At 47.5% G+C, this 15460-nt stretch overlaps 1 protein-coding gene across 1 annotated transcript in view; it reads left to right on the top strand.

Moving 5' to 3' along the window:
* Positions 1-15460, top strand: part of TENM4 (teneurin transmembrane protein 4) — a 400863-nt gene that overhangs the window by 244568 nt on the left and 140835 nt on the right. Inside the window, exons 9-11 of the mRNA XM_007455571.1 lie at positions 2625-2726; positions 4699-4893; positions 12295-12495. Of these exons, the coding sequence (XP_007455633.1) occupies positions 2625-2726; positions 4699-4893; positions 12295-12495 (498 nt within the window). The remainder of the gene's footprint in view (positions 1-2624; positions 2727-4698; positions 4894-12294; positions 12496-15460) is intronic.

Here is a 15460-nt window from a genome sequence, read left to right as displayed (position 1 = left end):
CCTTCAGTAGCAGAACAAGAGCTAGAAGCAGGCCTTCTGCCTCTCTGTCCTGTACTCCTTCTGCAAGACTGCAGGTAGAACCCACCCTCCATTTGTACCATTAGCCAGTAGCCTAAAGAGAAAATAATCTTGCCTTAAACTTTACTCAAAATTCTTATTTTTAAAAGAATTTTCAGAAGGAAACGTCCGAAGTTATTCTCTATAAAAACAGTGTTTCGGAAGCCACTCCTAACATAGAGGCTTCAGGGACTTAAAGGCATATGGATTCTCCCAGGCAAAGCCAATGGAGAGCAGAGATGCTCAGGGCCCTGGCTCGTGAGCCTCGCTCTGCCAGGTCCCAGACAGCTTCAGACTCCCTGAAATGAGAACACAGGCTAGACTAGGCCCTCTTGTTCTTAACTCTGTGTTAGCGTCGTATGCTGCTCAGGATAGCAGAGGGACAGCGCGCAAGGGGAATTTTCCACCCGCTCACAAAAGGGAGCGTACATTTGAGCCCTTTTCCCAAATGTTTTCAGTCTTTTCCAAGTTGATAACGGCAGACAACTGAGAAAAGACCTTTTTGGGAAATGCACCATGCTGTGAGCACCTCAAAATCCCCCCACCTTTCCCCCATCTATCCATACTCAAGCCATTTTTCGAGCTCACCTCCTCCAAGAAGCCTTCCCTCTGCTAGTTTTACCCCATATCAGCTGCCATTGCAATTGCCCCTAAGTGATTTCCTGGATTTAAGGCTTGATGCCCTGTCAGGACACCTTTTCTGCAAGATGCTCATAGAATTTTAGAACAGGAAGCAGTCCTGGGAATCATCTCTGCTATCACCTTCATTTCACATATGAGGAAGGTGAGACCCAGAGAGGGGAAGGAAGTTGCTTTAGGTCACCCAGCATGATTCTAGAAGAACGGGCCCCAGAACCAGGTCTCCTTACCTCTAGGCAGAGCTTCCACGCCCCGTGCTGCTGCCTGGGTGACAGCGGTTATCCCAGTCTCCCAGTTAAGCCACAGCTTTCCTGTAGGTAAGACTCATGTCTCATATGGTGACATCTCATTTAACAGAGGTCTTAGTCTTGGCTTCACGACTTACACTTGGGAGCTAAGACAACAGGTTGAATCTTTAGCTCTGCCCCACCGCACTAACCTTTTCTCTGCTTTAACTTGACTCTGCTGACTCTCTCGGAGACCTTGGGTGAGTCACTGCCCTTCCTATATGGGCCTCAGTTTCCTTCTCTATTAAATGAGATTATTAGACTAGGTCGTCTCTTCAATCCCTTCAAGCTCTGAAAGTCCTAGAATTCGCTACCTTCCAGCTGGTCCTTGGCTGTCTTCAGGACTGGCCTCGCTGGCCCACACATCTGCCTTGTTCATCCCTGGCTTCTGCTGAAGAGTTAGTTCCTTCAAGGCCCGGATAGCATAGCATCATTGAAGAAGGCCAGGGTTGGAGTCCAAAGGCCTGGGTTCAGATGTGGCGTCCATGACTTAGTATCTCCAGGGCCTTCAGCAAGTCACTTCATCTCTCTATCAGCCTCCTCATTTTGTCGTTTCTTTGTTGTTTGTAAAATAGGAATATTGATACATGCTTGACTATTTCGTGACAGTGAACTGAAATAACCTTTGTGGAAATACGTGGCACAAAGAAGGCATTCAGGATGCAGTGGCTTCTTCCTTTATTCCATGTCCGGCATTAATGAGAAACGAGCTGTTCCAAATAAAGACTTCCTAGATAACGGGTTTACTAACTGGAGCTACAAAACATTGATTATTTTTTTTACTAAAGTCTTTCTGAAATGAATCCTATATTTCCTTCGCATGTCACGTAGACGATACCGAATGTACAATATTAGGAAGAATTAGAGAAAGTAGCATCGCTGCAGAAGGTGGGCACTGATTGGCGATGCTGGGGATGCGGGTACGGCAAAGGGAATGTGAAGGAAAACTCTGACGCATTTTGAAAGAGCTTGGGCTTTTTCATTTCGGCAAATGGGGGGCCATTGAAGGGTTTTAAGTCAGAGAATGACAGGATCAGATTGTTTCAGAGAGATGGCTCAGGCTGCTGGGTGGTGAATGAATCAGGGGGAGAGGGGGAGAGGAGTCTGAGAGGCCAGCCGTGAGGCCGTTGTGTGAGCCCCGGTGAGAGATGCTGGGGCCTGGACTGATAGATGGAGAATCAGAAGTGGGAAGAGACAGATTTGCAAATCCCCGGTAGCTTTATGAAAAAATAAATTCATGGAGCATCAGCCCATTATGAGAAAAATGTAAAACATAGAAGAGTGTCAAGAAGACCCCAAGAATCACCCCATAACCCAGCCTCCAAAGATAACCACTAATGGGTTAAACTATTTTCTCCCAATGTTTGTGGCTGAAAAATTCCTACTGCATTTGTAGATACAAAGTTGATTTATAAAAAATTGGTTTAGGCACACATTTTCCCAAACTCGTCTCTTAACGTCGGTTGAGATGTACCTCGGTAAGAGTAAATATATCATTTTTAACTTTATTGATTCCTTTCACTGACTGGGCCAGAAGCACTCAAATGTGTGAGTCCTAGTTAACCTGAGGCTGGATTCCCAGGCCCTCTGTTTGGGTAAAGAAGCTTCCGTTTGCAACTCTGTTTCTCTTTTCTCCCACAGAATCTGTGGATAACTGCCCCAGCAACTGCTACGGCAATGGCGACTGCATCTCTGGGACCTGCCATTGCTTTCTGGGATTCCTGGGCCCTGACTGCGGTCGAGGTGAGAACCCCGCTTGTGGGCTTACAAGGTCCACCCTGCGGCCCCGTGGGCAGTTCAGGTCCCACTTCTCCGAGCAAGCGCAGAAATCCAGGCCAGCTCCTGCCTCCTGTGAGAAGGGCTCCCAAGAGCCAGTCCTCTGAAGCCCTGAGAGGGAGGTCCGCAGGCAGAGCCCTGGCTGACCCAGCCGTGTTATCCATGGGTGCATGATTGGGGAGGTCAGGAAGGAAGGGCAGCCACAGGGAAGCCCATGTCCATTGTGGGAACAGGAGGAGTGGCCGTGGGGGTTCTTTTAAAAAGTAGATTTCGCCTTAGGGGACCGATCAGCCTCTTGCCAAGCATCTTTGACGTTTGTCTTCAGCGAGTGTGGTTTGTCTCTGACCTCGTGGAAGGGCCTGAGTTGCTGCTCCAGTTCCTACCGTCTAACAGTGCAGGCACAGTCTTGGCTGAGGCCACCAAGGGGAGGGACTGGGCGGTGAGGCTGCCCTTCTCCACGCAGGACACTAATGTGGCCTCCTGTTCAGGCACGTACGATGCTAATGGTCACCACTACAGGAAGAGTTTAAAGGCTGCCCGTGATCTGCCTGTGCCTTTGGCCTTCATTTCTGTCCTGGAAGAATTAACAAGGAAAATGCCAGAGCAGATGTGTACTCCCGAGAATTGGGCACTCCTCTTGGGGAAACTAAAATGGCCCTTTCCTTTGGTTTCTCCACCTCTTCCCTCATCCAACAGGCGTTTGCTTAGTGCCCTTTAGGGCTTGGTCCTGTGCTGGACACTGAGGTTACAACACGGCGCAAGACCCAAGCCCAGGACCTCTCAGTCTGGGAGACAGACAGGGAAATAGACGATGACAAAGCAGTCAGTGATAAGTGAAGCACGCCTAGAGCGAGGTTAGATGCGGGGAACATCTATCAGCATGAAAGGGTCTTTGCTTGGATGGAATGAGGACCGGTAAAGGCTCCCCAGATGAGGTGACACTGGAACTAAGACGAGATGCTTGAATCGTTCATTGGTGGAAGGCAGAGATGGTTTTCCAGGCCGAGGAAACAGCGCCGTCCAAATACCATGCCGTGGTGCCGCTATGGGGATTCTGCTTATTCTTCCTGACGTGAAATAGACTCAGTGTGAGACAGCAGAGCCAGCGGCCTTGAGGAAGCACAGTGATTACCTGCTGAGTGTTTTAGAAAGGAAAAAAGCCAGGTGGGAGCAGGGGGAAGGTGGTGCAGAGAGAAGAGTCGTGCCTTCTAACAAGAATTAGCGTCTCGTCCCCTATGCACTTAAAGTTAAGAGTCATGTATAAAGCAGCCTTATTGTATCTCAGTAAGGCTGGTGGGTACTTACAGCACAGTGCAATATAATTTATTTTTATATCGTGTCCTTCCTACAGACGATCACAAAACCCTTTACGCTAAGTGGCAAAATGGAAAGATAATACTTTAAAGAGCCGAGTTGGGCTCAGCTCTTCTCTTATGGGGGCAGCGGCGTGTGGGGCAGCGGTGAGTGGAGACCTGAAAGGCAAGGAAAGCTGAGATTGGCTGGGTTAAAGATGATAGTAAGTGGTCTTGCACGTGAGGAATATGGGGAAGCAAAGTGCGGTGCTACTAGGAGGAGACTGCTGGAGGAGGGATGCGGGGAGGGCAGGAGGCCCAGCTGTCTTTTCCAGTGAGCCCAAGGACCAGACTGAAACCTCCTATCTAAGGATGCTGGTGACCACCGTGCAGCACCAGCAATATGAGGAGGACGAGGGGAAAGCAGCGTTCAGTGGGCACCAACTGCGCCAGGCCCTGCACTGTACACCTTCACCTACAATTCCTGATGTGTTTTAACTGGAATGAAATAAAGCAAGAGAAGCAAACAGATGGACACACATGGGAATTGTGGCAAAGCAGCTGAAGCCCAGGAGAGAAAGGGACAGAGGCCAGATGGGGTGCGTGGGGTGTGGACTCATGCCAGGCTTCCCGCGCTGTCTCTGCAGCCTCCTGCCCCGTGCTCTGCAGTGGGAACGGCCAGTACATGAAGGGCAGGTGCCTGTGCCACAGCGGCTGGAAGGGGGCCGAGTGCGACGTGCCCACCAACCAGTGCATCGACGTGGCCTGCAGTAACCATGGCACCTGCATCATGGGCACCTGCATCTGCAACCCCGGCTACAAGGGCGAGAACTGCGAGGAAGGTAAGACCTGGGGGCAAGCAGCTCGGCACCTCGCTGTGAGATAGAGGCCAGCAGGCAGGGCCACGAGGGCATCCAGGGAGCAGAGGGAGCCTCCTGAGCGGCCCTGTGACCCCCCCACCCCCAAGCCAGGATGCCTTCGGCAACCGTCACTAACCTAAAGGGAGAAGACAGACGAATGAGGGTCCTGCTCAGCGAGGGGAAGAGAAGTGTGTGTATTGAGCACTTACTGCAGGCAAGCCTCTGGGCTAAAAACCTGGCGTCATTTAGCTTCAAACCCCAGCAGGGAAGGGTAATCATCTCCATTTTATAGTTGAGGAAACAGACTCAGGGAGTCAAATGACTTGACCAAGGTCCCACGGCTGGTAGATGGCAGAGCCAGGTTGGAGCCCAGGCTTTCTGGCTCTGTAGCCTGAGCTCTCTCTCCTCCCCTTTAAGTTCCTCTGCTCTCCATTTCTGAAGTGTGAGTCTGTTGTAGACCTCCATACACGGCCTTCCACAGTCTCACTCCTGTGTCTGTGTGTGTGTGTGTGTGTGTGTGTGTGTGTGTGTGTGTGTGTTCATGTTTGTGGCTCTTAGGTGCTCATAAACGTGTCTCCCTCCTTCATAAAGTAAACATATGCCTGTGCAGGTCGAGGCTAGGAAGTGAACTTCTGACTTAAGGGTGACATCAGTTCTTCCCGAGAAAACCTGACCAGGTGAGATAAGTAAATACTTCTATCTCACAAAGAACCTGCGGCCCAGGAAAGGGCAGCGCTAACTGATGGCAGGGCTGGAATTCAGTCCAGGTCTTCTCACCTCAGACATGGTACTCTTTCCTCCTGACCACCTGGGATTTCCCGATGAAAGGAGGGGTCTTCTCACAAGCAATAGAGAGTAGCCATCGGGAGTGCACACTCTGGAATCAGATGTGGGTTTGAGTCCTCGTTCTGCCACTTACCAGCCTCAGTTCCCTCATGTGTAAAATGGGAATTCCTTCCTCAGAGGGTCGTTGTGAGGACTAGACTAAATGACCCATGTGAAGCACGTAGCTCAGTGTCCGACACATAGGAAATGCTCCAAAAATGTTAGCTCTTATATCATTAGCATCATTCTGGGGACTATTGAAGCACATTTCTTGTTTCACCCCACTCACTGTATCCAGGGTCTTTTGAAATGGATGGACTTTGAAACTGATGGACGATGGTAGTAGTCATTACCTCCCACTGTCCAGCGTCTAGGGCCCTGGCACCTTCTCCAGCGGGTGGAAGAGGCTCCAAGGAGAGCTAGTCTTCTAACGCACTGGGGATTTTATGAGTATCCCCTCCTCAAGGCATCATTTCCCCTAAAAAATGAGAGAATATAATGGGCCCATTTTAAAAGAGTGGGGAATGGGAAGGGATTAGTGTCTGGAAAGCATCCATCACCTCTCAGAGAAAGGGCTGTCTCTAAACCCTGAGTGTGGCTCGAGGTCCTGATTCAGACCTATTAGCTTTGATGCGGACTACTTCGGGCTGTCTGAGCTCAGCTAGGAGCCCGGCCCCTGAACAAAGGAACTTGGCTTTCTCATCCTGACAATGGTGACCTTCCTCTGCTTTCCCTTTTCATTTACTCACTTGAGGTGAAGACCCTCTGAAGGAAAGAAAGACAAAGAGGAGATTCCTCCTGAAGCACTGGGGCTGTCCCACTCCCCAGCCCCAGCATGCCGTGTGGGCCAAGGAGGGGACGCTGTCCTCCTGATCAGCCAGTGCCCCAGAGTGCAAAGGGTCATTTACAGAGAGAAAGAGAGAAGCCGTTTAGCAATTTGATTTACATTATTATTTGAAAAGAAATGTTTTCACTCCTGCTTTCTTTCCGGAGAAGGGCCATCTGGTACTGATTTCTCTTATTATTTCTGTTTCTCTGGTGAAGCATCCTTGCACAGTCCTTGTGTTTATGGTGGGAGTTTCTTGGGCCTTCGTCCTGTCCCCTCCCCTCCCTTCCATTCCCTCTCAGTTCTGTTCTAGCAGGTTTCACTGTGTTCATAAAACACCAGCTATAACAAGCTTACTTTGTTCTCTCTCTCGCTCTTCCTTCTGCTGAAGTTTATTGCCCCCTGTTTGTTTTTTTTTAACATCTTTATTGGAGTATAATCGCTTTGCAATGGTGTGTTAGTTTCTGCTTTATAACAAAGTGAATCAGTTCTACATAGACATATGTCCCCATATCTCTTCCCTCTTGCGTCGCCCTCCCTCCCACCCTCCCTATCCCTCCCCTCCAGGCGGTCACAAAGCACCGAGCTGATCCCCCTGTGCTATGCGGCTGCTTCCCACTAGCTATCTACTTTACCTTTGGTAGTGTATATATGTCCATGCCACTGTCTCACTTTGTCACAGCTTACCCTGCCCCCTCGCCGTATCCTCAAGTCCATTCTCTAGTAGGTCTGTGTCTTTATTCCCGCCTTACCACTAGGTTCTTCATGACCTTTTTTTTTTTTTTTTTTTAGATTCCATATATATGTGTTAGCATACGGTATTTGTTTTTCTCTTTCTGAGTTCACTCTGTATGACAGACTCTGGGTCTATCCACCTCACTACAAATGACCCAATTTTGTTTCTTTTTATGGCTGAGTAATATTCCATTGTATACATGTGCCACATCTTCTTTTTCCATTCATCTGTCAGTGGGCACTTACTTAGGTTGCTTCCATGTCCTGGCTATTGTAAATAGTGCTGCAGTGAACATGGGGTACATGACTCTTTTTGAATTATGGTTTTCTCATGGTATATGCCCAGTAGTGGGATTGCTGGGTCGTATGGTAGTTCTATTTGTCGTTTTTTAAGGAACCTTCATACTGTTCTCCATAGTGGCTGTATCAATTCACACTCCCACCAACAGTGTAAGAGTGTTCCCTTTTCTCCACACCCTCCCCAGCATTTATTGTTTCCAGATTTTTTGATGATGGCCATTCTGACCGGTGTGAGATGATATCTCATCTTTGATAAAGGAGGCAAGAATATACAGTGGAGAAAAGACAGCCCCTTCAATAAGTGGTGCTGGGAAAACTGAACAGCTACATGTAAAAGTATGAAATTAGAACACTCCCTAACACCATACACAAAAATAAACTTAAAATGGATTAAAGACCTAAATGTAAGGGCAGACACTATCAAACTCTTAGAGGAAAACAGGCAGAACACTCTATGACATAAATCAGCAAGATCCTTTTTGACCCACCTCCTAGAGAAATGGAAATAAAAACAAAACTAAGCAAATGGGACCTAATGAAACTTCAAAGCTTTTGCACAGCAAAGGAAACCATAAACAAGACCAAAAGACAACCCTCAGAGTGGGAGAAAATATTTGCAAATGCAGCAACTGACAAGGGATTAATCTCCAAAATTTATAAGCAGCTCATGCAGCTCACTAACAAAACAAACAACCCAATCCAAAAATGGGCAGAAGACCTAAATAGACATTTCTCCAAAGAAGATATACAGATTGCCAACAAACACATGAAAGAATGCTCGACATCATTAATCATTAGAGAAATGCAAATCAAAACTGCCCCCTGTTTTTTAAAGCCTGAGGCACGCCTCCAGCAGGATGCTTAGAGGGAGCTGGGGGAGGGGCAGAGCGGCCCACCTAAGCCTTTTGCAGTGAAAAGTGAGCCGCTGCGTTGTTGGTCCTGAAGCGCGTCTGATAGCTTGTGTGGTCACTGAAGCGTGGAACATTTGGGGAAAAGAGATGTGTTTGCAGCCTGGCCACGCAGGCCCTATCATTTCATTAATGGGCCAAGCGTCTGCCAGAAATTTTGGCTTGAACGGCAGCGTCTGCACAGGAAAAAAAAAAAAAAAAAATGTAACTGCTTGGCACCTCTTCTGAGAAGAAACTAAGTTAGACAGTCTTCTACCCAAAGTTGAGCCCACCTCCCTGCCAGCTTCCCCTGTATTCCTTCAGCTCCCCGACCCCCGGCCCGCCGATCTTCCCACGTTATACACAGCTCCCTGCAAAATAAATATTGTTAGGGAAACTAACCCAGTGTGAGGGAAAGGGACCATTTTAATCGCACCCTGGGGTTCCAGTCTCCCCAGAGGTCCCAGAAGGGGAAGGCGGATGCACAGTCTGTGTGGGACCTCTTGGGCAGAGGGTCACTGTGGCATAGGTTTGGGAACAGCAGGGACAGCATTCTGGCAGGAATCTCAGCCAGTTCAGCCAAGGTTTGCTAGACCACCCCAAGGTGCAGTCCTCTTTAAAACTCCCTTTGCACTCCACACTTGCTTTGTCAAGTTGACCTTCCGAAGTGATGGTTAATTGATGATGAAGTGCCTGGAGGTAGCCTCTCATCAGTTTTCTGCTCTTTCTTCCCTGCCTGGACCAGCTTCTGAGAGCATCGGATTCACTTTGCTCGTTCCTGGGTCCCTGTCAGACTTACTGAGGACCAAGTACTGTGATGCCGAGGGCCTCTTGCTAAACTTGCCAGCTTGCTCCACTAACAGTGCAGATTGTTTTTTTGTTTTTTTTTTGCGGTACGCGGGCCTCTCACTGCTGTGGCCTCTCCCGTTGCGGAGCACAGGCTCCGGACGCGCAGGCTCAGCGGCCATGGCTCACGGGCCCAGCCACTCCGCGTCATGTGGGATCTTCCCAAACCGGGGCACGAACCGTGTCCCCTGCATCATCAGGCGGACTCTCAACCACTGCGCCACCAGGGAAGCCCCACAGTGCAGATTTATAGATTCAACCCCGAGGGCGGCTGAAAGATAACTTCAACCCCAAGCTGGGGTCCAGGCACTCACTGAACGGGAAATACCTTTATAGGCCTCGGGATAGGAACTGCTGAGTCGTTTCCTGTCAAATTGGAAAACTCTCTGGATCTAGGGAATTATCATAGTAGGCTAATGGGCCAGAATAATCCTTCTGAGGTTCTGAGATCTGAGGCAGGTCATGAAAATGTATCACTATTATTATTTTTATCATGTTTAATTACCAGGAACTCCAACAGGTCATGTTTAAACCATTATTATTAAGTGGTGTCCAGAGACTGCAAGAAAAGAGATTCTTTGCCTTCATTTGGCTTTCTTAATTTTCCACTTTGCGCTGTTTCTTTCACTGTGCTGTTTTCTTTTGATTTCTGTTTTTAGCCATTCTATGTGCGATGTCTGTATACATGTGTGCGTGTATTTTGGAACCAGTAAGGTTGTAGACGAGATAGCAAGAGATCTGTACCAGAGAAGAGTCCTTCAAATTTCAAGTCCTCCACTTAACCACTGTGTGATCTTGGGCAAGTTATTTAACCTCTGTGCTTCAGTTTCCTCATCTGTAAAATGAGGATAGTAATGGTATCTACCTCAAGGGGTTGTTGTTAGGGTTAAATGAAATAATGCATACAAAAGGTTTGATAGCAAGATATGGCATAGAAGAGGAACTAAATTAACACTAATTTCATTGTTACTGTTGTTTTTGTTATTATGTTTTTATCAAATGGTTGCTCCTGACCTTTGATCTTCCTATTTATCATTGAAGTGATTACGTTGAACTCCTTTAAAAACCCAAATAGTGAAAGAGCTTTCTTAATGAGGTGACCCTCAAAATGAACCAACAGCCTGTTCCCAGAATGATGCTCTTTGTAAAGTCTCTGCCCATTTGTGTCTGTGATTCTAATATACCCAGGCCGAGTTTCCCACTCTTTTGTGCAAAAGTCAAATATACTGGGCTATAAAATTTAATTGATAAATAAAGTAAAATCACGTCTGAATTATAAATGAGCTCTGACCACAGTCTGCCCAAGTCATGCTACTGAATGTCCTGATAAAATGGACAGATAACTTCTTTGCAACAGTTTAGAGTTTATACTGTCCTTTCAAATCATCAGTGTCGTTTGGTCCTCATAGCCACCTGAGAGGTAGGTAATTTGACCAGACCTGCTTTATAGATGGAAGCTCAGAGCAGGTACGTGACTTGACCGTGGTCATGGAACCATTACAGCTTGTCCTGTGACCCTTGAACTTAGGACCTCAGAGAGTCAAATGCTAAATTCTTTCCTCAGCAGCATACGGCTTCCTCCTGAGCCCCTACAAGGAGGAACCTGACTACGTTCATAGCAGCTCCATCAACACTTTTAACAACAGCTGCATGTTGGGCCCCGTCAGGACTCCACTCTCCCCTTCCACTTGCAAGACGGCTAGAATCCCCTCCCTCCCTACGATGATCTAGCAACTCTTTGGTTGAGTAGAGAACGCGGACAAGCCCTTTGCTGATTCTGTCTCCTGTCTGCTGCCTTCCGCGCTTTGCGTGCACTGGAGCCACACGCTGAGTTAGCCCTCACTGCCCTTCTTTTTTTCCGTGAAGTGCTTTGCGGAAGATTAGAGGTCTCTGTTAACTTTGTGTAACCCCGTAACTAAAGCTTTGACTCAGGAAAATCAGCCCCAGGAACAGGAATATCACTGGATTCAGAATCAGAGAGACCTGTCTTCAGAGTCCTCTCTGGCAGGGTTTAGCTCTGTGATCCCATATAAATTATTTACGTCTCTGAGCCTCAGTTTTCTCCTCTGTTCCTCATTGGGTTATTGAGAAAACAGTCTGGTGGAGTATATAAGGTACTTGGTACCGTGTAAGCAGAGAGCAGGCAACCCACAATATTTTCTCCTCCCTCTTTCTGGGAGGTCTCTTGAGGCCACCTGGACCTTGGGCCCTAAGAGCCCTGCCTGGGGCTCTGCTTGGCTGTGAGCTACAGCTCTGTAGTTCACCCCCAACTTGAGGAGAAGCTGAACACAGCCGTCATATATAGTTTTGCATAGTCATTGAAATGTTTGCCTGGAAACATTTCCAGACAAATGTGTGTCTGGAAAATGAGGTGTGAAAGTTTGTATCATTCTCCAGAGTTTGGGGAAGATGGTAAAATCTAAGGGAACTTAAATGCAAAATAAGTTCTCATTTAAATTAAGGAATCTCTTTATTTTAATCCCACATTCGCGGAAATAAAACTGCATTTATGAAGTGGTAAGTACTAATGGTTTGTTCTCCAGTGATGTTGCGAGCACCTCCCACGTGCTAGGGGGTTGGAGATACAGACATGAACGAAATCGTCTTGTCCTCCATTGTTGCAGTTGTTACAGGCATCTAGGATGGGCACTGGCTGCTGTATACATACGTCTTTACTATGTGCACCCCTCAAGTCAAGAGGTACAAGTATGTATGCACCTTTTACAGGTGAGGGAGCTGAGACTTGAGAGGTTAAACAGTCCACCACCGGGTAGGGGCGGGAAACCAGGTCTACCGTTGCTGGAGTTACTCTCTTCACCTTAACAAGTGACCTCTCCACGGAAATCTGGGTCCTTCTCCCTGAGCGTGTGAAGCTCCTCCACTACAAAGTATAGCAGTTTGCTTAAAGAGCCTCACCCTTGCTAACCCGATACTTACCTCTGTTATCTCTCCTCTGTGTTGCAGTGGACTGCATGGACCCCACGTGTTCGGGCCGGGGGGTCTGCGTGAGAGGCGAGTGCCACTGCTCTGTGGGCTGGGGAGGCACCAACTGTGAGACGCCCAGGGCCACGTGCTTGGACCAGTGTTCGGGCCACGGAACCTTCCTCCCAGACACCGGGCTTTGCAGCTGTGACCCAAGCTGGACTGGACACGACTGTTCTGTTGGTAAATGTGGGGAGAATAAGGGCACAGCTTAGATGGAGGGAGGAGGTTTCCACTGTGACGTGTACACCGTTCAGTCCTGTTCAGGGCCCTGCCCCTGACCTTGGTCATGTAGCAGGGGGTTACCCATGTCTCTGAATGCTTTTCTTCTTCCCCTGAACTCCAGCCTTCAACACCTCTACTCTTAGAGGGGCAGAGGATTCACAAATCCTATATTCACATCATTCCCTTCATAGTGGTGGCCTTGAGAGTCAAAACATCGGCCCTTAACCATGTTAATGATGATAGATGTGATTCATTGAATTCTCGTCTCTCACATTACAATGGCCATCCTGGAGGCAAGGCCATGGGGGACATTGCGCCTCCTTGAGCTCTGCGGGCATGGGCCTTTGGTTTTACCCATTCCCCAGCATGAAGTCCAAACTCAGTATGGTATTTAGGGTGCTCTGTGAGGTGGCCCTCACCCACCTTTCTGGCCAGATCGCTACGAGATGGTAAGTTCCACGAGGGTAGCAAACGTGTCTTGTTCCACATTCCCAGGACTCAGCGTAGGCCTGCCCGCAGCAGCTGCCGGATAAACTTTGACGAATGAATGAATGAATGACGAACACATGATTGAATGTGTTCTTAATTTTGGTATTTGGTTCACCACAGAATTTACACATGTAAAGTTCACAGAATGATTATATTGGCACCCTCTGTTTACAAGCGCTTTAGGATTTAGAGGCCCTCTCATGGTGAGGATTAGATGAGAACATAGGTGAATCCACTGTTTAAATCCACAGAAAAACCCTGTGAGAAAGGCATCATCATCCCCATTTTGCCAATTTATATAGTATTTTACTCAGTGAATACTTACTGAACAAGGCAGAGGGGATAAAGAGGTAGGAAGTCTGTACCCTGGCGAGCTTGCATTCTGGAGAGGGGGGCAGGAGACAGGGCAACCAAACGCGTGAAGAAAAATCAACTAATAAAGAAGCTTAGGCCCAGAAAATTTCTAAGTAATCCTGCCCAGGGACACATGGCTAAGAAGTGGTAGCATCTCCATCAACATTTTTTTTCACTCTGAGTCACTTTCCCCACCACACCACGTTGCTGAAACAAAGTGAACCTCAAATCAGCTTATCATCTTGTGTATTAACAGTTCTGGTAGTGATCAGGAAAGATGGTTGAGACCTTTGGTAAAAATGAGATCCAGTGCAGCATTTGTGCCTTTGGAATACTTTGAATTACCTTTCCCCATTGAATGGAGAATTGATGTTCAGTACGCAGCCTAAATTGGACTTTATCCTTGTTTGCAAAGCTCGTGTAAAGACGTGATCACGAACACAGATGTCTTAGGAATAATTCCTTTTTTTTTTTTTTTTAACATCTGTATTGGAGTATAATTGCTTTACAGTGGTATGTTAGTTTCTGCTGTATCACAAAGTGAATCAGCTATACATATACATATATCCCCATCTCCCCCCCTCTTGCGTCTCCCTCCCACCCTCCCTATCTGACCCCTCTAAGTGGTCACAAAGCACTGAGCTGATCTCCCTGTGATATGCGGCTGCTTCCCATTAGCTATCTATTTTAAATTTGTTAGTGTATATGTGTCCATGCCACTCTCTCACTTCATCCCAGCTTACCCTTCCCCCTCCCCGCCTAAATTGGACTTTATCCTTGTTTGCAAAGCTCGTGTAAAGACGTGATCACGAACACAGATGTCTTAGGAATAATTCCTTTTTTTTTTTTTTTTAACATCTGTATTGGAGTATAATTGCTTTACAGTGGTATGTTAGTTTCTGCTGTATCACAAAGTGAATCAGCTCTACATATACATATATCCCCATATCTCCTCCCTCTTGCGTCTCCCTCCCACCCTCCCTATCCCATCCCTCTAGGTGGTCACAAAGCACCGAGCTGATCTCCCCGTGCTATATGGCTGCTTCCCACTAGCTATCTGTTTCACATGTGGTAGTGTATATATGTCCATGCCACTCTCTCACTTCGTCCCAGCTTACCCTTCCCCCTCCCCGTGTCCTCAAGTCCATTCTCTACGTCTGCATCTTTAGGAGTAAGTCTTTTTATACAGCTCTGTTTAAAGCAATATAAGGAATGCTCCTCCGAAAGCTACACTGGGTTGTATTGTTCATTATGTGGCCACAAAGCTAGTTTCTGATAGAACTATAACTGTCCGTGCATTGTTGATCCCTGATGAGACTCCACAGCCTCTGACGGAGGCAGGTGTAACTTTGAGTGCGATCGCTAGGCATTCTTGAGTTGGCCCTGTAAGAGGAGACAGCAGACCCATTGCAAGGGCCTTAAATAGAATTGCGAGTGCCCATTTTCCTCAACTCTGTGCCTCTCACTCCCCAGAGCTGCTGTCAAACAGAGGGCCTCACAAGCTAATGCAGAGAGCTCCGTGTGATAAGAAGCGTCTCTGAGTCTGACAGTCTTGGGTGCAAATGCTGGCCCTGCTGCTTACTAGTTATGACTTTGGGCAAGTTGCTTCACTTCTGTAACTTGTAAAACGGAGATAACAAGCACACCTACCTTCTGGGATTAGTATTTGGAAAATAATTATTTGGAGGATTATTTAAGATAAAATTAAAAAAGCACGTAGCACGCTGCTCAGCGCGTGATATGGGCTCCATTAATGTTAGCTATGTTATGAGCATGATTACAGCACGCACTGGTGAGAGCCCTTGATAGTAACGGAGGCATTTGAGAGAGGCAAGATGAAAGGTGCCCTTTCAGAAACGTGGATTATAGTTTTTAAATCTCTAACCTATAACTGACTAAATCAGTGTCGTGATTGCCACAAGGCCAGGAATTTAATAGATGGCTTCAAAATTCCTGTACCCCCTTGCAATAGTGATAACAATTTGTGTTTGTTGAGTGCTTCAAAGCATACAAAATCCCTCTCCCCTCCCTCCCTCTCCCTCCCCCTCCCCCCTCCCCCCCCCCCCCCTCTCCTCTCTTC

Source organism: Lipotes vexillifer, unplaced genomic scaffold (genome assembly GCF_000442215.2).
Source record: "Lipotes vexillifer unplaced genomic scaffold, Lipotes_vexillifer_v1.1 scaffold123, whole genome shotgun sequence".
Classification (NCBI taxonomy): Eukaryota; Metazoa; Chordata; class Mammalia; order Artiodactyla; family Lipotidae; genus Lipotes; species Lipotes vexillifer.
Note: the sequence above shows the minus strand (reverse complement) of the source record. Positions and strands in the feature narration are given on the sequence as shown.